The following is a 27,191-nucleotide window of genomic DNA, read 5'->3' on the forward strand; positions in this document are numbered from 1 at the left end:
TTTTAAAACAAACTAGCGTATGTATATATATATATATACATAAACACATTTGTATGTGTGTATATATATATATGTGTATATATTTGTGTGTGTATAGACACACACAGCATATTTATATATCATAATCATCATCATCACTGAAAGTTCACTTTTCCATGCTAGCATGGGTCAGACGGAGATTATTTTAGGCGGATTTGTCTACGACCGGGTGCCTCTTCCTATCGCCAACCCTCACCTCCTTACAAACACGGTAATATTTCTCCATGGTTAAACATACTTGCGCAGAATTTTGGAAATGAATGACATTGCTTGCATAACAGTGACACTCATTTACAACTATCATGCAATGTCAAGACAAGGAGGCAAAAACACACACATTACCTGTATGTGTTTGTATATATATACATATATATATATATATATCATAAAGTGTTAATCAAATACAGAGAGTAATATGGAATTGAATAAATGACAAAGGAACAGAAAATTATATACAATGAACCACATTAGCTTATAGCTTTTTCTGCTAGATGATGCAATGTTAAGTGCTAGTGCATGAACTGATACCTTCCCCAAAACTCTGCATAGTCTCCTGTTCCTTTGTCACTTATTTAATTTCATATCATGCTTTGTACTTGACAAACAGTTTATTCTGAAACATATCTATATTCAATTCTAACACCAAGTTATTAGTATCACTATGCCTGATTAAAACATGACCAGAGATTTAGAGATGTTCTAAGTGAAGCATTTGATGAGGGGAAGATATAGAAACATATAGCAAAGAGGATGATAGGGAGTTCTTACAGGATAACTTACTAAGGGTGATAGACCAAATCTGTGGCAGGAGCAAAGCTTGTCAGATTACACATGACATGGTGGGGAACAGTGAGGTAGACAGGGCCATAAGAGAGAAGAGATGAGTTATTGAAAAAGTGGCAAAATGAAGGTAGCAAAAGCAACTATGCTGTAATGCTAAAAGGGAAGCTAGGCAACAGGTTTATCTGACAAGAAAAATGGAGGAGATTTACCAATGTCTTACAACAAAGATCAGAGGAGAGAGGCATTCCAAATTGCTAGACGAGGCTCAGTTCTCAGTACTTTTCTATTTACTATTGTCCTCTAAGCCACATCAGAAGAATTCAAAACTGGCTACTCCTGGAAAGTATTAGATGCTAATGATCTCCATCTTATAGTGGAATCTTTAACAAAATTTTAAAAGTAATTCCAGGTGTGGAAGCAAAACTTGAAATTGAAGGGCTTTAAAGTTAACTAACTCTCTTTTCTACTACCACTCTCAATGTCTTCTCATCATCCTCCACTTAATAAAGGCCCTTATGTACTCCTATATATCCACGCCTCCATTGCTCCTACACTTTGTAAATCACCAACTACTTTTTGATCTAGTCTCCTTCTTGGACCAGTGGAAAACAAAATGCTGCCAGTCCATGTTGTGAAGTGGTTGGCATTTGGAAGGACATCCAGCCATACAAACCATGCTAAAGCTGAGAGTGGAGCTTGGCCAGTATGTGTGTATGTGTTCTCGTAGTAGTAATCCACAGATAGAGATAGAGTGATGTAAGAGAAAAGAAATTGAGCGTGTAAAAGTTATAGAGTCGAGGGAAGTTGTGTCCCATTGTTGGCTGATTATAACTTTCTTTCTCCTACTGACCATTTGTCTTTAGTAACTGCCCGCTTGTGACCATGATTCTAGTTGTCCGTTCACTAACTGATGGTCACTCTCACTAACTTGGGTTCTCACTAACTGACTTTTGCTTGGGGGTTCCTGTTTTTATAACTATCAAGAAGGATAGACATATTGTTGAGAACAATAGATTTTGTTGGAAGGTCTGTGATATTCTAGCTATTGGTGAAATAGAAGAGGTTAGAAGGGTCAAGTGGCAAAGACATTATTTTGCTTAGCTAAGGCATCTGGCAAATGTAACTACTATCACTCAAAAAAACTATTGTTTTACCGTGAGAAAAGTGCTGTTGAAGTGTTAATTGAAATTTGGTTATCAAGGATCCATGCCATACCTGCAAGATCCACTACATATATATATATATATATATATATAAGCACAGGTATGGCTGTGTGGTAAGAAACTTGCTTCTCAACCATGTGGTTCTAAGTTCAGAAGACATTTGGATAAGTATCTTCTACTATAGTTTTGGGTCAACCAAAGCCTTGTGAGTAGAATTGGTAGACAGAAACTGAAAGAAACCTGTCGCATGCGCGTGTGCATGTGTGTGTGTACGTGTATGTGCACATGTGTGTGTGTATATCTTTGTGTCTGTAATTGTTTCCTCATCACTGCTTGACAACTGGTGTTGGTGTGTTTATGTCCCCATAACTTAGCAGTTCAGCAAAAGAGACCAATAGAATAAGTACCAGGTTTAAAAACAAATAATAAGCCCTCGGGTCAATTTGTTTGACCAAAAATCCTGAGAGGAGACGCACAACTTTACAGAAGCTTTTGTAGTTTAGGACAAATTTGTCAAAATCTTGAACCAAAATCCCTGAACTAGGTCCAGACCACCTGTCTTCCAATTACTCATTTTATCAACTCCTGCTTGAGTATCTTCCATCATGATGATAATGTCCTCTTGTATCTCCATGCCACTGAATTCTCATTCCACTTCATAAGGCTAAGGGGTCCTGTTGTATTTGGCTTCTTCTGATCAGATCTTGTTTCAAAATGAAGTTGCTTAGAATCGTTTCTGATTTGTTCTGAAACAGTTTTGTTTGAACTGTAGGCACCTTTCCTTGTTTCTTTGGATCTTAACTGCACCTACTTTTGTCTTTTCTTTCAATATATCTGATATGGACAGAATGCTCTTATCCATCAGGTGGTATTTCTTATTTATGTGGTTCAGTTCACTTTGACTGAGCTGCATACTTCCTTGGTCTTACTTAAATCCCTTTGCCATGTATTGATGCTTTCTTTTACTCTCCTTTTCCAGAATGGTATTTTGCTTCTCTCTAAACATTCCCATCTCTTTATGACATAAGCAGTAATGTACATCAAGGAATTTAACTCTGCAATGTCCTTAATTGGAATTCTTCATGACCACTTCATTTGCTTTCCTGAGTTTTGATTTTAGCTTTTCCTTATCATATGACTTCAATGGTGGTAAGCTTTTCCTTTCCTCAAGAAACATCATTTTCAGAATTCTGTCATTGAGCGATTCTAGTTCTGGGCTAATTTCTTCTGGTCACTCACTAGTTTGAGATACACTAAGGGCCTCTACAACTGATACATTTCCACCTTTCATGTCCAAGTTCTTCTGATTCTCTTGTTCAACAGGTATTTCTTCTGGAAATGTAGTCCCCTGCCATTGTAATTCCTTCTTGTTCAATCTTTTCCTTCTTAACCTTAATTTGTCTAATTTGATCAGCTTATCTTTGTTCATTCACATATTTCAGCTCAGCATGTTGGTCATATTTTCTCTCCAAATGTTCTCTTTTATCCATATTAATCTCCTTTACTGTCGTGGGTCAGTAGTTGCTCGATTACAACTGAGCCCACACTGCTTATTTTCAGAAAACAGCCCTGAAAGTGGTTTATGACTCATTCAATTGCATGGCTATTAACTCCAGTGAGTTCATCTACTCTTTAACAGATCACCAAATAATTTACAAGACAAAACCCATTAACAGAGTGGGGCTGTACTGCTGAGGGAGGTGAATTTGTGTCAGGTGTTGAGAAGCTAAAGTATGATAGGACAGGCTCAGGTATCTTGCTGTATAAAAGATACATGACTACTCCAACTGGAAAGAAAGGAAACATGGTGGTGATGAGGTGACATACTCTCAAGATACAAGAAGATGGACAAAAAGAATATAGAGAGAGTACTGAGGATAGCTGGATGGGGAGGTTTATGGGAGTGTGAGAGAAGCATGAGAGGTGAATGCAGTGAATGGTAAACATAGGTGAAGGTATGGGAGTAGTGAGTTTCATTCTGGGGGAAGGTAGAAAGAAATTGAAGTGGGTTAGGTAGAAAAAGGTGATGGGTGGGTAATACAAAAAAAAGGGCTGAGAGAGGTAGAGATCAACAGTATATGACAGAGATGGAGGTCAGAGGTGCATAGGGTGAATATAGTGAATGACGAAAAAAGGTAGTGGGGAATTGGCAAATATGAGAGGAAGTTCAAGGGAAAAGAGTATTGTGGAAAATGAAGTGGTAAGGGATGATGTTGAAAGTGTGAGATGGTTGACAAGGGAAGCAGTTCCCAGGGGAGGGACAACTAATAGCACAAAAGGGGGAATGGAATACATAGAGTTCTGCTCACATATAATTACAGCAGATAAGGAAATGGCTCCTTCGAAGGATGAAGGAAGGATAGGTATTATGAAGATGAATTGACAGGAACAGATTGGGTGTGGGAGCATAGACATTAGCAATACTTTTAGGATGGATGAGTTATCTTGAGCATAAGAAATCACCCATCATCTACTCCATATATGTATGTATGCCAGTGCAATTTGGAAAAAGAAACCCTGCATACTGGTAAGCAGGTTCTATTCCGTTTGTGAAAACTGTTGGCTATGAAAAGTCTAGAGAATTTTGTTTCATTTCCTCATGTAAGAGGTGGAGAGCAGTATTTGTTTCTTTGCATTCTCATCAAAATAGAGTTACTTATGGAAAGACAAAAAAAAAGGGGTTAAATAAACTCTACTTGTTAAACTCTTTCTACTGTCTTCGTCCTTCAGAGTTGTCTACTGTCTATTACTGCTTTGACTCTCATAGCTACCATTGTCTGGTCACAATGCACCTTGTATCATTTTAGCTTTTAAATGATGCCACCCCACTGCTGGCCAAGATTCCCCCTAATTGGAAGGCTAATTATCACAGGGTTACCCATGTACAGCTAAGTGGACTAGAGAAACATGAAATGAAATATTTCAATCAAAAACACAATGTGCCACTTGGTCGGGGAACTGAACCACGATCGTGATTGTGAGTGCAGCACCCTCACTACTAGGCCATGCACCTTCACCATAACCATAATAAATAACAGAAGCAGTGACTGCTGCAGCTACATTCGCTGAAATACTACATTTGTGGGCTGTGGCTAACAGTCCTGCTCATTTGCGATTGGTTGCAGACTTGACAACTGCCAACATCAACGACAATGATTTCCCCTTTGATCATCAGGGATTCAGGATTGTCATCAGTCTAAATTGCTGGTTGGTGTGAAGGATGAGGATGTAGGGTGGTGTGTGTGAAGTAGACACAATATTTATAAGTGGGGACGACATAGATACTTCTGTCGGTGCATTGGAACAAATGAATGAGCTTTTGTTAGTGCTAATTGCTCCTAAAGATGATGATGCAGACACTTCTCTTGATAATAACCTATTCTGTGTAGACTGTTATTGATTAAAAAGTGAATTGCCAATTTGTGGATCAATTTCCAAGTCATACAGATACCACAAATATAAGACATGAGGTATTTGTTTCAGGGCTGGAAAAATGAAAGAAGTGAACTCAAAGCCAGCTGTAAAGAACAAAGAGATCATAGGTTTGATGTGATGGAATTTGCAACCATGTTACGACCCAAGCAAGTAAGTAAGCTTAAGGCAGTCCATCTTGACAGATCACAACATTGTCTTTGATCCTTAGGGGTTGTCTTCATGGCATTGGCAGGCCCTCTCGTGGTTAAAATGGTCAATTCTGGAGGCACATGTCCGATTATACTGAGAGCAGTGAAGAGGGCTCTGACAAAGATGAGCTCATCTAGGATTTTGCTGAAATTCGTTGAGCTGTCTCCGCTTTCCTTCGTGAAGTCTAGTCCGCTCATTCTCAAAATGCAGTGTACCAGTTTTGACTGTACCCCTCCAGGTAGTACGGTCTGTGGCCAGTGTTTCAAGTTCACCAGGAGGGATGTTGCAGAGCTTCAGGGATTTCTTGAGATGATCTTTATATTGCTTCTTTGGACCTCCGTGAGGTTAGTTACCCTCTGCTAACTCCCCCAAAAGGACAATTTTGGGTATACAGTTTTCTGGCATCCTGATAATATGTCTCACCTAGTGCAGTTGACATTTAAGGATCATGCATTGGATGCTGGTCAGTTTCGCTCATCTCAGAATCTCCATATGTGGGATCTTGGCCTTCCATTCCAGGTCAGATGAAGAATGCACTGGAGTCAGTGGATATGAAAGGCTTCGAAGAGTTTGACATGATGACGATAAAGTGACGAGGTTTCTGAGGCAAACAGAAGCATGGAAACCAAAACAGCATGATAAACCTCAACTTTCGTGGAGAGATTCAAATCATGATTAAGGAAGACCCAATCCTTGAGACGTCCAAAAGCGGAGGAGGCAAGGTGGATGCGATTCTGAATTTCGTGGTCAATGTCCCCATTGCTTGAGATGCTGCTACCCAAATAGGTGAATTTGTGTTCTTTAGCCGGTTGTTTTGGATCGAAAGAGTCACAGGGCGTGAACCATTTTTGGAGCGTTGAAGGATCTCTGTTTGCTTGGTGTTGACCTGGAGTCCAGCACACAACATCTAGGTTCTGCTGACGTTTAAGTATACATTGGAATTATATTTCACTGTGGTGTTCATCATTTAATATCTGTCTCCATGCTCTGGAACTCAGAACATAAGAACAAATGAAATGCTGCTAAACATTTTGCCTGGTGTGCTAACAATTCTGTCACCTTGAGAATAATATAGATGTTTTCGATCTAGTTTGAATTCTTTGCAATCAAATTTGAATTTTTCAATTGGTGCTCAAGCCTTGAAAAAAAAGAGAGTTAAACTGCATCAGCCGTAAGGCAATACATGTCTATCTTATCTAACTTGTTCAGTAGAGCCCACCAATTGATATCTGAAAAGTTCGATGAAATATCTAATGAACACTGCCATAGCTTCTACCAAAAGATTCCTTCCACTGTGTGAGAGTGGCACATCTTCACACAGCTCTCTTCATCCATCTGTAGTACATGACCATATCAACACAAACATCTCTCTTGCACACAACATCCGATGCTTCTTATGTCCAACAATTCTCTCAGGGTGCTTACACTCTGTCGCGTGTGCACAGACATTACACATCCAGCGGATCATGCTAGCTTCACCTGCATTGTACATCAGTGCCAGAGATTATTTACATGAGTTAACACGTGCTATTTGAATTTTTCCTTAATAGAACGGTCGAATTACACAAATCCGGATTTTTCTAGTTTAATTACAATTAGTCGAAACTCAAACTTTAACAATTACTCACATTTATAAACTACGAAGTGGAAAATGGAGGCTTTGAGACGAGTAAAAAGGTAACTGGATATGAAATGAAAGAAGAGAGGAGTAAATAATAATTTATTCTAACGGTTATGCGAGACGAATAAAAAGACGACAGCTTCCCAGATTAGATTAAACGATTAATTGTGATTAGGAGGTGAAAAGAGACGAAATCAAACCGGAAGTATAAATAGACAAGCGATAGGAAGTTAAATCTTCTGACAAAAGAGAGAGAATGAGATGAATTTATTTACTATTGTTTACCGCCAGATGTCGCTGTAAGTATTGTTTTTGTTGAGAAGTGAAAGTGAAATTAACGTTGCTTGACTGTATTCGAGTTTATAACATTTTGATAGTACAGCATGGAGAAGATTGGACAGGTTTCGTTCGCTTACATTAGACAATCAAGGGATCTTCCTGGTTTAGTCGTTTATTTACATCTCTCATACACACACGCATATATACATGCGGTAGGATCGAAGCAGGAATAACATGGTTGCGAAGACAACTTATATCCTTGTCTGTGTGGCCAACATGGTCCTATCTATCTTCATTTAAAAAGCCAAGCTGTGCAAAAATTATACATGTGTGCGTGCGTGTGAGAAAGAAGAGACTCCTATAAAACACAAGCTCAATACTCAGTCAATGTACCTCTCTGTTTCGAATCACATCACGTAAAAACTATTATGCATAACAAAACAAACGTTTATATAAATTTACACATGGCTGAATAAACCGTGTGTGTGTGTATGCACACATATATATATTTGTGCATGTGTATATGTGTATATGTGTATCTACATTTCCTTGACATCACGTTATAGCTGTAAATGAAGCTCATCATCATACAAGCAGCGTTATTCATTTTCATTCTTCTGTAGGAATCCTGTCTAGCGGCAGGAAATTTTGCACTGCTTAGACACAGGTGATGGTTGACAACAGGAATGGTAACTGGCCATAAAAAATCTTCCTCAATTATTTTTGTGTGACCCATACAAACATGGAAAAGTAGATGTTAAAAGATGATGCCAATGAAAGTATGTCATTATGTATTATTGTGGCTTGCTCACCAATATCATTGATGCACCCTATTGAATACAATTCATCTATCATTATCTATTATAGATGTTTTCGATCCAATTTGGATTCTTTGCCATCAAATTTGAATTCTTTGCAATCAAATTTGAATTTTTCAATTGGTGCTCAAGCCTTGAAAAGAAAGAGAGTTAAACTACATCAGCTGTAAGGGAATACATGTCTATCTTATCTAACTTGTCCAGTAGAGCCCACCAATTGATATCTGAAAAGTTCGATGAAATAACTCATGAACATTGCCATAGCTTCTACCAAAAGATGCTCCATTAGGTCGATCGGTCTGAACAAGGGGAGATAATAAACGAATGATTATGTTTCTATTATCTCCCCTTGTTCAGACTGGTCGACCTAATGGAGCATCTTTTGGTAGAAGCTATGGCAGTGTTCATGAGATATTTCATCGAACTTTTCTGATATCAATTGGTGGGCTCTACTGGACAAGTTAGATAAGATAGACATGTATTGCCTTACAGCTGATGCAGTTTAACTCTCTTTTTTTTAAGGCTTGAGCACCAATTGAAAAATTCAAATTTGATTGCAAAGAATTCAAACTAGATCAAAAACATCTATATTATTCTCAAGGTGACAGAATTGTTAGCACACCAGGCAAAATGTTTAGCAGCATTTCATTTGTTCTTATGTTCTGAGTTCCAGTTCTTCCGAGATATTCTTTACCTTTCATCCTTTCAGATTTGATAAAATAAGTGCTAGTTGTGCACTGGGGTCGATGAAATCAACTTATCCCTCCCCAGAAATTGCTGGCCTTGTGCCAAAATTTTAAACTATTATCTATTTGGATGCTATTTTAAAATTCCTCTTTTTTTCTCCTTCCTTTTGTTTTTCAGCTGGTGGCAAGAACTAAGTAAACTAATATGAAAGAAGCATTACCACCTGAGAAACGATGAAGATTAATTTGGTTGTATTTTCACTATTTTATTTACATTGTTTATTTTTTCCTTGTTGTCTTCTTGGCTCTTGTCCACCAGACAGTGTACATGGCGAACAGTTATCTTTCATAGATGGAATTTATTCTCTTCCTTTTAATGAGAGGCTGGAGGAGAGAAAGCAGAATTTGCAAAAATATTCTTTTGAGCACAATGTAAATAGTATTGACCGTCGGAGTGGTCTTTCCCAAGATGAGTTTAACCAGGTCTATGATGGAAAGTGGTAAGTAATTGAATCCTGAGAATTCATTAATCAGTATCTTTCTCAAACATAAAATGGTTGCTAAAAAAGGGCAAAATATTGAGAAGATGGAATCACTTTCATGACAATGGATTGTGAACTGAAGGATTTGAGGGATAAGATGCCGTAACTGATATGACTTTCTCTTGAAGCTTGTCACCAAACAACTAATTGTTAGAAACACTTGTAACACTGTATTTATACATGTGTGTGTATATACTTTTATTTATTTCGCTAAGTGATACTAATAACCTACTTTTAGAACTCAATATACATATTCAACTCTTTGAGGATTCAAACTCAAACTGGATAGTAACAAAATTAAACATTATCAAGCATCTTAATTTGCTGTGATGGTGCACGGCTTAGTAGTTACGGTGTTGGATTCTTGGTCCTAAGACTGTGGTTTTGATTCCTGGAGCAGGCAATGCATTGTGTTCTTGAGTAAAACAATTTGTTTCACATTAGTCTAGTTGACTCAGATGGCAAAAACGAGTAATCCTGTGACAGACTCTGGCTTCCCATCCAGTGGGGAATATATATACGAAGGAAATTGAGAAACTGGCCCTATGAGTCTATATGACTCGAGAAGTATCTTTATCCTATCTTTTATCCCTTCTTTGAATTTGCTGCTCTATATTTCATGGCAATTAGCAATTCTTTCTTTCTTTTAAGAAGATTATCTCTAGAAGCATTGGTAGCATAAAATCAAGAAGAAAGGTACTAGTGACTATGTCTAACATCATTCTTTAAGCTGTCTTTCTCTGATTCCTTCTCTGTTCACATATTCCAATATGAAACATCAGTTTTTTGTTTTGCAAACACAGCCAACATTTTATGGGAAGAATTATTGCCATATAAATTGATGCTGTTACTTCATTTCTTGATATGCATTGGCCTTTTTGTACTATTGGGATATATTTTTGTGATCAAGAGGCATGAAAATTTCACCTAAACAGGATTTGACTTCAAATCAGAAGTCCTGGCACTGTTTTTCTTTTCAGCAAAGCCTAATTTCCAATATGCTGTTAAACATAAATAATCCATCTTGTCCTTGCTTGAAGGAATGTAAGCAAAAACAAAGCTGTTAAACATTCACAGTAACCTTTTCCAATAATTTAACTATATTCCTTGGCTCAGGCATGACTATGTGGTAAGAAGTTTGCTTCCCAACTACATGGTTCCAGGTTCAATCTCACTGCATGGCACCTTGTGCAAGTGTCTTCTAAATTCTGAGGCTGACCAAAGCTTTTTGAGTGGATTTGGTAAATGGAAACTGAAAGAAGCCTATTGTATATGTGTGTGTTTTTCCCTGCCCCACTCTGCCTGACAACCAGTGTTGGTGTGTTTATGTCCCCATAATTTATAGATTTGTCAAAAGAGACCAATAGAATAAGTACCTGGTTTTAAAAAAAACTTAAGTAATGGGGTCAATCCATTCAACTAAAATCGTTCAAGCTGGTGCTTGAGCAGTCCAATGATTGAAACAAATGAAAAATAAAAGATAAGGATATAGGGGTTCTACAAGAGCAGAGATTCTTCCATCCTTTTCTTTCCTGTCTACTGAAGACTGGTTGTGCTGATAATCTTTGCTGACCTTCCTGGATTAATGCAGTTCATCCAATTAATATCGAGTGTGAACTTTTACAGATGATTGATCAATGAGAAACCCTGGACAAAAAGAAAGGGTTAGGGTTGCAATTCTGCAAATGAAGGATTGAAAACAGTAATTTGTATAATTAAAGAGCATTTCATTAGCTTGTTAGCGTAAATTTTGCATCTTCCAAATAGCAAGAATCTGTGTCTAATTGTTACTCAAGAGAAATGGTGTCCCTCAACTACTTAATACCATGAATATAAAGACAAAATGTGTTTCCTAAACTATGAAGAACAGTGTCTTATGCAGTTAGATAGATAAAAGATGAATGTTCTCCTGGGTAAAGTAGCAGTCTATCTAGGAGTAGTCTTTGATGATTTCTGTCACTATTCCTGACAGTTAAATGAAACGAAGAATGTTTAACTTTATATTATGAAAGATAAGAAGCCCAACATGTCTCACCTGTTTTATAGAAGACAAGCCAAAGAGGATGCCTCTCCAAAGTAGCAACACAATCACACCCAAATTACACTTTACCCTAGAAAAAGGAAGACAACTGGATGACATAGGGGTAGATACACTGTACTAGGGGCCAAACTGCCTTGGTTCATAGTTAAGGCTGTCCTTGGACTGCACAGGATAGGCTTTTAATAGCAGGTGAGATACACTAGGATTTTGTGATAGTCCTATTGTCTATGTCTTGTGATAGTTCTAGTGAAGGCGCATGACCTAGTGGTTAGGGTGTTGCACTCACAATCACCAGATCGTAGGTTCAATTCCTAGACCAGGCAGCATGTGTTCTTGATCAAAACACTTCATTTCACACTGCTCTACTGCTATGTAGGAACCTGCATGTCAAAGAATAGAGTCAATATTTCCTCTGTGTCATAAAAGGCAAGTAAAAGAGGTTGAGGCAGGATTTGCACTCCAACCTCATAAAAACCCCCTCAGCAGCAATAGCTACACAAATAGACCCATGGGTCAGAGGGTTGTCACATCAGTGGTGCAGAATTGTAATCCATCAGGAGTAGAGAATCATGGACAAATGGTGGATGCAACGATGTGCTGTTACAGTGCATTCTCCCATACAACTACCACTACTACTACTATTGTCTGTCTGAAATTGTAAATCAGCCTCATTTATTACAAGACTTTATCTAAAATAAAGGATCGCATGATTGACCAGGCAATCAAAATTCTGGCTCACGTTGTTTTAGATGTTGATAGATGCCACCCTGATGGCTAGGTAAGTAGGCCAACATTCCCCCTAATCGGAAGGCTTGTCCATCACAGGGTTAGCTATTTACAGCTGAGTGGACTGGAGCAGCATGAAAGGATTTGTTTTGCTTAAGAACATAACACACAGCTCAGTTCAGGAATTGAACTTACAATCACTAGATCATGAGTGCAATACCCTAATCACTAGTCCATACATTTTCACAGAATAAATGAATAAGTAAGTCAAAATATAATATCTTCTTATTTTTTGTTGTTTTTGATTTCATGACAGGCAGCCTAATAAAATATTGAGTAAATTGAAACAAATATCTAAGGTTTTGGTCTTGAAATACATAATTGTAGCATTTATTAAGGGTTTTAAAGAAAAGAAGCAGACACTGGGAGATTTCAGTTTCTTCTTAGCAAACATTCGGTTATGTTGCAGGCCTGTCATTCTCACCGACGTCATTACTAAGTGGCCAGCATTCAACTGGACTAAAGAGTTTTTACAAACAAATTATGGACATGCAAAAGTTACAGTGAAGATATCTAAGGTATGTTGTAACATTGTGTCCCCAAAGAGAGGCGATTTGCAAGTGAAAGTTTTCCGAGTATAATAAACCTCCTTTCCAACTTCCAGTGAAATTCTAACGTACAATTTAGTTGTATCTTCATCATCATCATCATTATTATTGTTATGAAGAGCATTGAAAGGTAGAGTTGGTGTAGCAGTGAGCAAAATGCATTGTGATACTTAGTTACATCCCTTTGCATTCTGAGTTCAAAGTTTGTTGAAGTGAACTTTCATTGTTCCAAGGTTGAGAAAATAAGAATCAGGCAAGTTGAGATTCTTCATTACACGTCTTATACTTTTCAAAAACAAAAAAAAACAAAGGGTAGTGACTTGTAGAAACACCAACTGGTAGAAGGAGTGACTGATAGAAACAGTGGGGTATCATACAAAATGTCTTGAATTATTTACATATCTTTATGTTTAAGTTCAAATTTTTCTGATGGTATTAATAAAATGAGAGCCAAATTATTGAACTTGTGATGTCATTCCATCAATGTAGGAACGTTGGTTGCCCTCATTCAAATTTTGGATTTGAATTTCTATATATCACTTTTCATTTTGAACTCAACAAAGACAGGCAAGCTGTTGAAATATCGTTCAACCAATAAAATATCTCTTGCAATCATGTCACACTCTTTGTATTGTCTATTTACCTTTGTGAAGAGTTACATCAATCCTTTTCAAATATTATCATCATCATCAATAATAATAATAATAATAATCCTTTCTACTATTGGCACAAGGCCTAATATTTTGTGGGAGGGGACTAGTTGATTACATTGACCCGTTTTTGCTGGTACTTAATCTATTGACCCCAAAAGGATGAAAGGCAAAGTCGACCTTGACAGAATTTGAACTCAGAACCATAGTGACAGGCAAAATACTGCTAAGCATATCGCCTGGCACGCTAACAATCCTGCCAGCTTGCTGCCTTAAATAATAATCATCATTATCATCATTTAATGTCCACTTTCCATGAGGACTGGCAAGCCAGGAGGCTGCACCAGGCTCCAATCTGATCTGATTATTTTTTTGTGTTACAAAAAAAAATGAAGTGTGACATAAATTCCACCAAAGTATCAAGGAAAGAATTCATGTTTAGTTCAGGTTCCTTGGAATTTAACAGAAAAGATTGTAAACTATTTCAGATGTAGAACTTATTCTCAGTAACTAAGTAAATGGGGGAAACATACAGTTTTAGAATTTAACCCAAACAGCTGTTAAAATATATTCAGAGAAATTGAATTCAGCATCTGTGGTCTGGAAGCATAAAATCCAATTCCTTTTTAGCTATTTGGCATCTGCAGAACGACTAAACACAATGGCTGATTGTAAACTGATAATTATTTTTAATAACCTTTTTATATCTCTACTCTCATGGCCTCACATTTTTGTTTCTTTCCTTTTTTTTTTTTTTGTCTGTTTCAGGGTTCTGAGTCATTTGGATCTGTAGAGCAGCTTCAGCACATGATACCCCTTCTCAGCTCCAGTGAACTGAAACAATGGTTCTATATTGAAGATGAGCTCTTCCTTAACTTGCATCCAACTCTTTTGAAAGATATTGGCAGCACAGTAAGTACATGTGGTTGTTTAGGGAATTGATTTGGTGTGTGAACTATTAACCCATTTGCTTAGATATCAGATCATTTTTGTGGCGTTTCAGTCTTTGCCAGTTGTCTATAAGAATTATTGCGTTGAGTCAAAGAGTTTTGCAATATTTTGGTAACTTATTTGCTTTATTTGTCGAGTTCCAGCAAAAGCAGTGAAGCATTCAAAGTAGAGGCCATTGTGTTGCCCCCTTTTCTGCCAGTTCTTTAATCCCATGCTGATACCAGTTCTTGTCGTTTGAGGGGAAGAACTCCTTCACTGAAACATCCACCTCTTCTCAGTTGATGAAGTGTCTTGAGGCAGGAAGTGAGCCAGGAATCAGAACAAGTTATAATCTGAAGGAGATATTTTCCTGCAATCCTAACATGTATAAGCAGTGGTTAAGCAAGAGCCATATTCAGGAACTTGTCTCCAAACATGGAAGTCTCAGACACAAGGGGATGCTCTGTATCTGGTGGAATTATGAGGAGTTCATTCTGGATGGTCAAACCATCAATATCAACCTGTAATCTGAACAGCTGGAGTGGATGTATGCCACTGTGCAGCAACAATACCCAGCATTGGTTAGGGTTAGAAAATGAACTCTTCTGCAGCAAGACAATGCAAGACCTCATACCATTTGAATGACCCAGAATATACTCCAGGAACTTGAGGGAATTGAACTGATGCCACACCCAGCATATTGTCTGGATCTAGCTCCTTTGGATTATTGGATTGTTCCACTCCATGTCTCACTTCTTGCACTTGTGATACTTCATCAACCGAGAAGACGTGGAAACTGCAGTGAATGAGTTCTTCTTCTCAAAGGACAAAAACTGGTATCAACATGAGATCGAACTATCTTATTGTTCTGTGTCTTCTCATTTCCTTTTCCTGTTTCTTTTCTCTTTTCTACTTTTGTCATCATCAATGCCACTCTTTTGGTCATTGTCATAGTTGTACTTCAATTCTCCGCACAACCTTCCCTCATTTTCTCCTCTTCTAGTCTCTTGAAAATGGAAATTATTACAGCCAACTGTTCTATTTGCTGAGATTCTTGGATAAAAGAAATACAATTTGATTGTAAAAAATAGACATAGTGCTTGGTTTGTTACCAAGGATATGTCCTGATCGATCAACTTTAATTCCTGTACACTTTCTGAAGCAAGCTTATACTTCTTGTTCGGTTGTTCATTTGAGGAAACCCCATTCTAGCCGTTCAAACTGCTTGTTAATCTACTTGACATTTTCTTCTTTCCTTTCACTGAAATAATGCAAAAGGCTTTTTTGTAATTTTCAGCCACTGCTGACCGAAGACTTCTTTTCTCTGTTTCCTGAGGAAATTCGACCATGGAATTCCATGCTACTTTGGGGTGGGGCCCACTCCAGGTCTCCACTACATATAGACCCCTACAATTGGACTGGAACAAATGCAGTATTGAAAGGGACCAAAAAATGGAAAGTAAGTCTCTCTTTTTTTTAAACTTTCAGTCATCATCATCATCTTTTGCATCAACATCAGCAGTTTTCCCATGTCTCCATCTGCAGTCTATAGAACTTATTTTAAAGAAATTACCTTTCTCTAATTGATAAGTTGATGAAGTTGCCATTTTAAGAAAACAGCTTATCTCTTTTTTTCTCCCCCAATTTGTTGTTTTTTATGGTGAATTTCTCTGTGGCAAAAATGTTTATGGTGAAATTTCCTATAACCCAATGGCTGTGCCCTGATGTTAATTATGGTTTAATTCTATTTCAGTTGTTTCCTCCTGGTCAGGATGATTTACTGTATGTCATTCCTGAACAGAGGTGTGGCTTCCCTTTGGAGTGTCGGAAATATAACAGGCAAGAACCACCATTGTCCTTGTTCTTCTCATCACTGTTATTTTTATTTTGACTTTAGTCAAAACTGAATGTTACTGGTACCTATTTCATCAACCACCACAGTTAAGGAAGACAAAGTTAGTTAACAAGCAGAAGGATTTGAAATCAGAATAAGCAAAACTGAAACTAATTACTATAATTACTAATAAACACTCCTGCATTCCTTTGATCTGACTGCCATTTCTCTCTCTCTCTCTGTCTCCTTCCCCACTATTCCACTCCACACATTGACTCCCTATTTTTCATGTCCAGTTTTATTATACAGCTGCTCTCCGCCCTTCCTATATTGCCACTTATTTCCCCCTCCCCTCTGATCTGCCACTCCTCTATATTTTAGTCCACTCTCCCTATTGATATTTACCATTGATTCCCCCAACCCCCATCTTCTTCCTTGTTCATCATTCACTGCAATCACCTCTACCTAATCATCTCTTATCCTTTCTGATTCTCTTTCCATATTCTCTCCATACACTCTCCTCCTCCTTGTATCTTGACAGTCTCTCCTCACGCCTCCTCATCACCACCCTCTCTATCTCTCTTTTCAGATACTCTCACACTCACTTCTTTATATGGTGCAGCATAGCCATTGTATCTCCTCTACAGCCAAACAGCTCAGCTTGTCCCTCTACCATACTTTAACCTCTCTCCATAAATTGACTGCCATTCCTTTTAACCCTAACCCCACTCACACAACTTAATCAAGGGGTATTTTTGTTTATCTTGCAAGTCACTTGGTGACTCTGCTAGCACTGGTGCCATGTGAAAAGCACCAAATACATTCTGTAAATTGGTTGGCATTAGGAAGTGCATGCTGGCTGTAGAAACTGTACCAAATCAGACACTGGAGCTCAGCACTGCTCTCTGGCTTGTTGGATCCCAATGAAACATCCAACCTATGCCAGCATGAAAGAGCGACATTAAAATGATGATAGTGGCGGCGGCGATGGCAACATTGTAGCAGAAGCAGCAGCAGCAGCCGACTAAAGACGATGCAGGGTTTTCTTTTGAATTTTTTTCATTCTGAGTTGAAATCCCTGCCCGGCCAATTCTATATTTCAGCCATTCAGAGTTGATTAATAAGAACCAGTTTCATATAAGAGTTGCTTCACTTGACTATTCTCTTCCTCTACTAAATTAGCCGTTTAAGAAATCAGTTTTATTTGGTAGAAATAATAGAGTCCAAGAGTAGAGTACCTTAAAGTACTGCTTGTTCTGAGTTGATTAAAGTAAATGACCAGCATGTATGATTAACTGTATGTCAATAGGATTGATGGTTGTTTAACAGATCTTTATTCAGCTTGAAGGCACGTGGCTTAGTGGTCAGAGTCTTCGGCTCACAGCTATAAGGTTGTGAGTTTGATTCCTGCTGGTACTTTTTGTCCTTGAACAAGATGCTTCATTTCATGTTGCCTCAGTCCACTCAGCCGGCAGAAATGAGTTCTACCTGTATTTCAAAGGACTTGCCTTGTCACACTCTTTGTCATGCTGAATCTCCCTGAGTACATGTCTGTGGAGTGCTCAGCCACTTGCACATTAATTCCATGAGTGGGCTGTTCTGTTGATTGGATTAACTGGAACCCTCATCATCATAACCGATGGAGTGCCCATCATTTGAATTGAAGTGAGGTGGGAGATGAGTTGTCAGTAGGACTAGAATGATAGATGAAATACCTTGCAATATTTAGTTTCATCAAGGGTATCAAGGTGGCAAGCTGAGAGAATTGTTATGGTGCCAGGCAAATGCTTAGCAATACTTCATCCATCTTTACCTCCTGAGTTCATCTTTTCAGGGTCGATAAAATAAGTAACAGTTGTGTACTGAGATTGATGTAATCACTTACCCCTCCCCAACATTGCTGGCCTTGTGGATAATTCGAAAGCAATATTTAGTTTCATCCCTCTACTTTAAAATCTAGTTTTATGTAGGGACAAAAAAAAAGGGTGAGGGGGCAATATTTATAACATGAGTAATTAGAACCATACAATCAGAAATAATTTACTGCTAAACTGTGTCTGTTTGGTTTTTGTTTGGTGCTATTTCCCTCCACTTCATCTTTGCATATTATTTATTCTTGGTCAGGGGATGATCTGACTCACTCAAGGGCCAAATCACTTGGTCAAGAGCTGCAAATGAGTATCATTTGCAGCATCCAGTTGATTAACCAACATTCTGTCATCATCATCATCATTTAATGTCCATTGTCCATGCTGGGTATGGGTTGGATGGTTTGACCAGAGCTTGCCAGCTCTGGTCAGCTGCACCAGATTCCAGTCTGATTTGGCATGGTTTGCTATGGTTCGACACCCTTCCTCACACCAACCACACAGCAGGGTGTGTACTGGATGCTCTCTACATGGCACCACCACAGGGGGCTTTATGTAGCACTGCCACAGGTGCTTTGCACCACTACAGGGACTGGTCTTAACACTTCTGCTGTGGAGCATGGGTTTTCTTGAGTATAGTAAGGTGCCACGCATCTTGGTCCTTTGTCATCTCACCTGAAAGGTTCAGCATCCTGAGGTCGTTCTTCAGTACTTCATCCTATGTCTTCCTGGGTGTTCCACTTTCACGTGTTCCATCTACTATAAGAGGTCGGCACTTCTTTATAGAGCTATCAGCATCCATCCACATCACACCAAACCAACGCAGTCTTCTCTCTTGCACACAGCAACTAATTCCTCTTAGGCCTAACTTCTCTCTCTCTCTAAACAATAGCACCCTGATGAAGAACATGTAACCTTACATAACACATCCAGTGGAGCATACTAGCCTCATTCCTTTCTAATCTTCACATGTCCTCTGCTTTCAGGGCCCATGTCTCACTACCATGTGGAATTGCTGTCCATATACATATATGGCTCTTAAGATCATTTTAGGCACAAGCATGGCTGTATTAGTAAGACGCTAGCTTCCCAACCACGTGGTTCCAGGTTCAGTCCCACTGCATGATACCATGGGCAAGTCTTTTCAACTATAACCTTGTGAGTGGATTTGGTAGACAAATTGACATAAACCCGCTGTGTGTGTGTGTGTTTGTCCTCCATCACCACTTGACAGCTGGCATTGGTGTGTTTATGTCCCTATAACTTAGTGGTATGGTATTTTCTCTTTCCTTCTTACTTTCTCTTAATTCATATCCATTTCTTTCAACTGTCTTCTTTTCATTTCTCTAATTCTTCTCTCTCTCTATACCCTTCTAATATAAAACACTTCTATTCATCTCTGTAATATAGCGCAGTGGCTCTCAACCAGTGGTTCTCAACCTTATGACCATTAGAGGTCCATTTGACCATTAGAGAGTCCTTGGTTATGCTTCTAAAATACACAATTTTTTAAAATACAATTCCTAATAATATTCAATTATAAAAACATAATAGGAGTTCTTTTATGTTGAATGGATATTGGGATCCTAAAATAGGAATCAAAAGTGGGGCCAAAGGGAAAGAAAAGAGTACCACTGATATAGTACCACTTTCTCCTAAGGCACCAGACCAAACTGATATAGAATATTGACAAATAATTTTTCTTTTTTTCTTTTTTATGCTCTGTATTTTTTTTTATTCCAGCAAAGTTGATGCTTTTACTCCTAACCTTTTGAATTATCCAATGTTCCAAATGGCTAAATCCATTGATTTTGAGCAAAAATCAGGTGAACTTCTAATAATTCCGACTGGCTGGTATCATCAGGTGTGTATAGTAGACTTTTTCATAAATCTTAGTATTTTGTGATATTTTTATCCCTTTAGCATTCAAATGTTGCTAACCTGACCACCTTAAAAAAAAAAAACTATTTATTCCAAGTAACCATATCCAGCTGCCTTTGAATCTATCTTTCCATCACAGATAAAGTCATTTATTTCTTAGTTTCCCTGTTTCATTATTTTGATATGACATCAACATTTCAATGTCAAAGGCTGACACATTTTAGAGGGATTCTGTAATGGAAGTAGAAATGAGTTTCTATAAGCCAAGTCCATGTTCTTGTTGTTATACTTTATTTTTATATCAAATATTGTCCTTGAGAAAGTTATGTACACCATACAATCTTAATCCTTTTAAACGAGCTGTCTACTGTCAGATGTATCCATGAATGGGTGATCAATAGTACAGCTCTTCAGACAATTTTTCCAACTTAATCTTAGTTTGTAGAATGGACACACTATATTCCTGCATGTTGTAAGAGGTAGCCAAGGGAGTTGGTGACAGGAAAAGTATTCAGTCAGAAAACACTGCCTTAAAAAGTCTCATACAACCCTTGCCAGCATAGGCATGCAGACATGAAAATGATGATGATAATAACTAGCACTGGTGCGGGTGCCACGTAAAAGTATTTGTGCGGGAGCCACATAAAAAGCTCACATGCTAGTAGCATGTAAAAGCACCCAATACGCTTTGTAAAGTGGTCGGTGTTAGGGAGAGCATCTAGCTGTAGAAACCACGCCAAAACAATGGAATTTATTTGATACAGCTCCTGGACTTGCCACTTCCTGTCCAACCATCCAACACATTCCAGTTTGGAAGACGACATTAAATGATAATTATGATGATTATTGTATTTTGATAGGTTTATTCTCTGATTATCATTAGGTGTCTTATTTCTGGGTGTGCAAATAGTACCAAACTGAATTAAAGCAGGAACCATGTTTCTAAACTAAGAGGAGTAGCATTGTTATCCACAACTCCACTGATATCTGTAACTGAGTTGGACAGAAATGTTATTTGGTACACATCTAAGAATGCGATATATGAGGATGGCCAAACTAGGAATGCAGCATATGATGATGGCCCAAACTCAAAGCTATCAAAACAAATGTAGATGCAAATATCAAAATATTCTCATCTGTAATGATGAGGCTAATGATTTGAAATATTCCATTCTACTCTAGGCACAAGGCCTAAAATTTTGGGTATATTGAGCTTTGTACATTTGTATGCCAATATCTCTTTGATGGCATGCACTGCTCTCTCACTCAATCACAATAATAATGATGATAATAGTAATGATAATAATAATAATCTTGCCCTGATGTAGTCCCAGACATTGGCTCTCATGGCTTCTGATCTTAACTGATTGGAAGTGTTATTGTGTACATTGTTTTGTTTTGGTATAAAAGATGGGTTACAGCAAATATTCTGCTCAATACCACAGATTTGCTTGTCACTTGTTTGACCATAACCAATTGACCATGTCCGTAGGTGGCTGACGATATGTGCATTTCTGATCATGAACAGATGTAGTGGGGGAGCATCATAGTCATGTGTTGAGAGGGATTCTTTGGCGCTTGGATAATTCACCATTGGAAACATGGGTGTTTCGTTCAAACTCCTTAAACAATCCTTATTCAAGGACCATTTGAGTGGTATGGGCTACTCAACCTGAAGAAAATTTTAAATGGGCCCCACCTGTGAGGTCATGCGCTGTTTACCTTGATATGAGATCACCATGTCATGCACATATGGTTGTGATGCATGTGCCTGGTCTATTCTCATCAGACGGGTAGTCATGATGGCTATACTGGGCTTTGTATATTTTACCCCAGTGTCACTTTGATAGCATGCACTGCTCTCTCATTCAATAATAATAATAATAATAATAATAATAATAATAATAATAATAATAGTACTAATCTGAAATATCGTATTCTTATTTCAGACATTTTGACATTTAATCATGATTGCTAAGTGTTCCAGAGTTGCAACTGGAAATATGGCTCTGTTTGAAGTGTCTGCTGTTTCTTCTCTCCATTGTATTATTCTAATATACTTCATTTTCATGGATTTCAGGCTTATAATTCGGAAGAAACTCTTGCTATTTCTAGTCAAATAATGAACTCCATGAACTATTTGGCTATTATGGAAGAAATTATTAAAGTTGGTAATTTACAGAAACATACCCTACCAGACAATTTTGGAAGACTTTCAATAAAAGAACAGGTTTGTTATCATCTGCATTTTATATTTTTTAAGTGAAGTCAAGAGGGCAGTAAAAGTTATAGAAATGATTGTGTGCTGAGCTAAATGCATTTTTGCTAAGAATGGGTCTTCAGATTTCACCAGTTTTGTATTTCTTCTGTCCAGAGTCAATAAAGAAACTACCAACTATATATACTGGCACCAATTTATATTTCTTGCCTAAAAAATTGTACCTTTTTCTTTTTATATCTTTTATCTATTACTTTTTTCTGTTGTTAGACTGTGGCCATACTGAGGCACACGGGGGGACTGAACCTGCAAATATGTGATGGGGAAGCAAACTTCTTACCACACAATCACACCTGATTATATAATTCCAACATTTCATTCTTTCCTTTTGATTTAAGCAATCAATGCCGAGGGAATTGAAGAAAGTGAAGACTCATAATTCTAATTAACAGATGTGCTGACACTGTTGATTAGATCTGATTTGACTAATGATTGACATCAAAGATTGATCTCTCTATTTGTTCAGTCATTATGTTTCCCAAATTAGAAATAAAAAGATCAAACAGACAAAGTAAACAATTAATCCATAAATTATTAGTTTCAATCTGTTTCAGAGATTTTGTCACCTCTTCATTTTATATTGATACAATTAGAATTAGTCCCATGTCATCTACAAATATCAATGTAATTGACCGGTGTTCTGTCCAAAGAGAGACTTATTCTTCATATACTTCACAGAATAGGGAAAGTTCTCATTTGTAAGTAGTATCAATATAAAAATTGACATATGGTAAAATGTCTTGTAGTGCAGAATTGAGCTCCTGTTCTGAGGGAGATGGCCCTGCTCAATGTGTAGAAAAGGTGCAGGTAGAAACTCCATAAGATGCACCCAGTATAAGCTTTGGACACATAAAAGGTGTAACAACATCAAAGGAAGGTTAACAGAGAAACAAACTTTTGTATGTGAAAGATGCACAGGTACAATAAACACTGAAATGTGCAGAAAATAGACTCCATCAATTGCCAGGGGTACAAGCTAAAGGGAGTAGATAGCATCCATTATCTAGGTTAGTAGTGGAGGTGGATGCTCTGAGAGCGTAGCTGTGAGAATAAGATTAGGCTGAGTAAAATTCAGAGAGCTCCTACCCCTGCTGGCAACAAAGAGCCTCTCTCTCAGAGTGAAAGGCAGATTGTTTGATGCCTGTGTGTGAACAGCCACACTACATGGCACTGAAACATGGGCTGTGACAGCTGAGGACATGCGTAAGGTTTGAAGGAAATGAAGCCAATATGCTTCACTGGATGTGCAATGTCAGTGTGCATGTTTGACAGAGTATAAGTATCTTGAGAGAAAAGTCAGGCATAAGAGGCATCAGATGTGGTGTGCAAGAGAGACAACTGCACTGGTAAGGTCATGTGATACATATGGATGAGGACAGCTGTGTAAAGAAGTGCTGATGTCTAACTGTGGAGGGAACCTGTGGTAGAGGTAGACCCAGTAAGACATAGGACGAAATAATGAAGCATGATCTTTGAACTTTGAGCTTCACAGAGGCAATGACTAGTGACTGAGATCTATGGCATGATGCTGTACTTGAGAAGACCCGTCAAGCCAAGTGCACTCATGCTGGTGGCATGTAAGGGACATCTTTCAAGTGTCGGACCTCACAGAGGCAAAGTGGCTGAGTTCCTTTTGAGTATTAGGCCTCATGGAGGCAAAATTGTTGACATCCTCTTGAGTGTTGGGCCTCACAGAAGCAAGGTGACTGAGTTCCTTTCGAGTGTTGGGCCTCACGGAGGCAATGACCAAGACCTTTGGCATTATGTCGTGCTTGAGAAGAAGAAGACCCATGAAGCCAAGCAAAATCACAGTTGTGTCAGGTACCAGTGTCATGCAACTAGGCACCTGTGTTGGTGGCACATAAACGCACCATGATGTCATGCAAATGCCACCCATGCCAGTGGAACATAAAAGCACCCATTACACTCTCAGAGTGGTTGGTTTTAGGAAGGGCATCCAGCCATAGAAAACCATACCAAATCAGACTGGATTCTGGTGCAGCCTTCCAGCCTTGCCAGCCCAGTCAAGCCGCCCAACCGATGTGTGTTACAACGGATGTTAAATTATGATGATGATGATGATGATAAGCTCCACCTGGCTGATTTGGTCTCAATATAACACAGAGAGAGAGACAGACAGACAGACTCTTCAGTATTGCCTCTGTTACCAAATGGGTTGAGGGATTCATTAGTATTATTCAGTCCTTGTTAAGTGTAATATTTCTATTTATATATAAATATACCCATGCCAGTATGGAAGGCAAATGTTAAACAATGATGGTGATGAGGACGACGATGGGATTAAGTTTTATCTCAAACTTTCGATTTTATCAAGGCTTTTTCAATGTTCTTATTCATTTCAATACAGTCTCTTCACCTGAAGGTTTTCAGGAATATATCCATTTCATATAAGTGGCTATTGAACCAGGTTGCACTAAATGTAATTAGGCCAATTTGAGCATATTACTCTTTTGTGCCCTTAAAAACACAGTGAAGGAATTGCACTTCTTTCTGATGAGTGTGCACTTTTCAGAAGTAATTACCGATCATTAATCTACTATAAGGCTTATAGGAAGCCTTTGTGATAGCTTATATCCAGCTAGTGTAAATGGGCTGTAGAGGCAACCATTTCCGTCATGAAACAGTGCTATATGAGTTACAAGATACAAACTGTGAAACTTTTATCCTGAAATTGTTCTATTGTCTTCCATTAAATTTGATCCTGGCTTTATATAACACCAGTTGGAACTGTTATAACAACTGAACAAGAGCAAGCAACAAAACAGGCACAACATTTCTAAACTACATCTGACCAGATAAAGCTGCTGATCTTTATCCAACAGAATATGCTCTTCACATCAAGATTATGCCCTTCATTTGAGGTCAAGAATGTCATCAAATCCATGAAAACTAGTAAAGCACTGGGCATTGACTTCCTCTGTGTAGAAATGATCAAAAACAGTCCTTGTTCCTGCGATACCAGAGTCACTTGATCTTTATGGAATCATCAGGGAGAGTGACAACCATTGCAAGTAACCTAAGGGACTAATTGTGAAACTTTCCCCAGAAAGGAAACTGATAAAGGAGCTGCAATAATTAGCTTGGTATGATGATCCTCTCTGTCGTTAGCAAGAATTCTTCTCCAAAAGATTGACTAAAAGCTGAGAGAAGAGCAGACAGAATTCAGGAAAGGTAGTGGGGGGGGGCATACAACGAGATTTTTGCATTGAAGAACAGTGGAATGTACTGTTTAATATCGAATACACAGGAAACACTGCAGAGTATTATAGTGAACATTATTGTATTTTGATAGTGTAAGAGATAATCTCTTGCCAAATTGAGTCTTTTATCTAGGTTTGGTTCTTGGCAAAACTATTTCATTGAGTCACTATCATCCACTCCCATTCCATCTCCTGAAGCCAAGAGGGCTAAGAACCAGTTAATAGTCAACAAGTTGAAACTTGAATGCTATGTAGGATACAAAGAGATATTTATTCTTTATCTTTTACTTGCTTCAGTCATTAGACGGCAGCAATACTGGGACACCACCTTCAAGAATTTCTAATCTAATCAATTGCCCCCCCCCCCCACTACTTTTTTTTATTCATATATTTTTCTCTTTATAACTGATGTAGATGATATGAATTAGAAATAAAATTGAAGGGTACTAGTTACATATCTGAACCCTTAAAATCCTAATGAAAATTGTGTAAATCAAAAGCCCAGAACTGAAATGATTCTTTTACAGAACTGAGATTAGCTTGGTATTATGTTCCTCTTTGTCCTTAGCAAGAATTATTCTCCAAAAGATTGACTAAAAGCTGAGAGAAGAACAAACAGGATTCAGGAAAGGTAGAGGACGCATTAATGAGATTGTATAGGGAAGGGATTAGGGTTTCCACCCTTACCTTAAACAGTTCCTTACTTTCTTCAAACTCTGTGGGAACAATTATACTAGTATACTTCATGTGTTATTATGCATTTCAGGACTGGCTGAAATATACAGGAATTTAAGAATTAAATACAGGCATTGTTGTGTGGTAAAAAACTTGTTCCCCAACCACATGGTTCTGGGTTCAATCTCACTTCATGGCACCTTGGACAAGTGTCTTATACTATATCCTCAGACTGACCAAAGCCTTGTGAGTGGATTTAGTACATAGAAACTGAAAGAAGCCTGTCATATACATGTGTGTGTGTGTTTGTCCCCCACTACCGCTTGAAAAGTGGTGTTGGTATGTTTATGTCCTTGTAACTTAGCAGTTCAGCAAAAGAGACTGATAGACTAAATACCAAGTTTAAAAACAAAAAATAAGTACTAGGGTTGATTCGTTCAACTAAAAGTCTTCAAGACACTGCCCCAGCTTGGGCACAATCTAATGACTGAAACAAGTAAGAGATAAAATTAAATATGCTACACATGAGATACAGAGAGGGGAACATAAAAAATGTAATTAATATTCCACTCTATAATTAACAATCCACTCTACTAATTTGTTTCTTTTTTTTATCTTCCTTTTAAAGGTTCGGTCTCTCATCAAATCATTACCTTACCAAATTTTACTACAAGGCCGTCGAGTTGTTGACACTTACCAAAGAACAAGAGAAGAACTCTAGCTTGGAAGAAATTCTTTTCATGTTATCAATTCTGAAAATTATTAATTGTTCATAAACGTTTTTCTTCAAGACACCACCATATTTTATTCACATTGAGAAGGCGTCTAAAAATGAAATGCCATTTAATATAATCGGAGACATTTTAGTGTTTTATGAAGTCAGTATATCATCATGTTCTAATAAATTATTGTCTTCTTAAGTTG

At 38.0% G+C, this 27,191-nt stretch overlaps 1 protein-coding gene across 3 annotated transcripts; it reads left to right on the forward strand.

The window, feature by feature from the left end:
* The first annotated feature begins 198 nt into the window (after positions 1-198).
* LOC115224904 (F-box protein At1g78280) lies at positions 199-27,087 on the forward strand. Of its 3 annotated transcripts, XM_036513772.1 has the most exons (10): positions 199-250; positions 5,469-5,570; positions 9,192-9,513; positions 12,792-12,900; positions 14,349-14,492; positions 15,808-15,969; positions 16,264-16,349; positions 19,956-20,076; positions 22,174-22,323; positions 26,896-27,087. In XM_036513772.1, exons 3-10 carry the CDS (start codon positions 9,248-9,250, stop codon positions 26,986-26,988), a joined length of 1,131 nt encoding a protein of 376 aa, XP_036369665.1. In that variant the 5' UTR covers positions 199-250; positions 5,469-5,570; positions 9,192-9,247; the 3' UTR covers positions 26,989-27,087. The 3 variants fall into 3 exon arrangements, with proteins under 3 accessions (XP_036369665.1, XP_036369662.1, XP_036369664.1); XM_036513769.1 differs by lacking the exons at positions 199-250; positions 5,469-5,570 and adding an exon at positions 7,409-7,529; XM_036513771.1 differs by lacking the exons at positions 199-250; positions 5,469-5,570 and adding an exon at positions 7,536-8,198.
* Positions 27,088-27,191: the final 104 nt, after the last annotated feature.

The sequence above is a fragment of the Octopus sinensis genome, linkage group LG26 (assembly GCF_006345805.1).
Source record: "Octopus sinensis linkage group LG26, ASM634580v1, whole genome shotgun sequence".
Classification (NCBI taxonomy): Eukaryota; Metazoa; Mollusca; class Cephalopoda; order Octopoda; family Octopodidae; genus Octopus; species Octopus sinensis.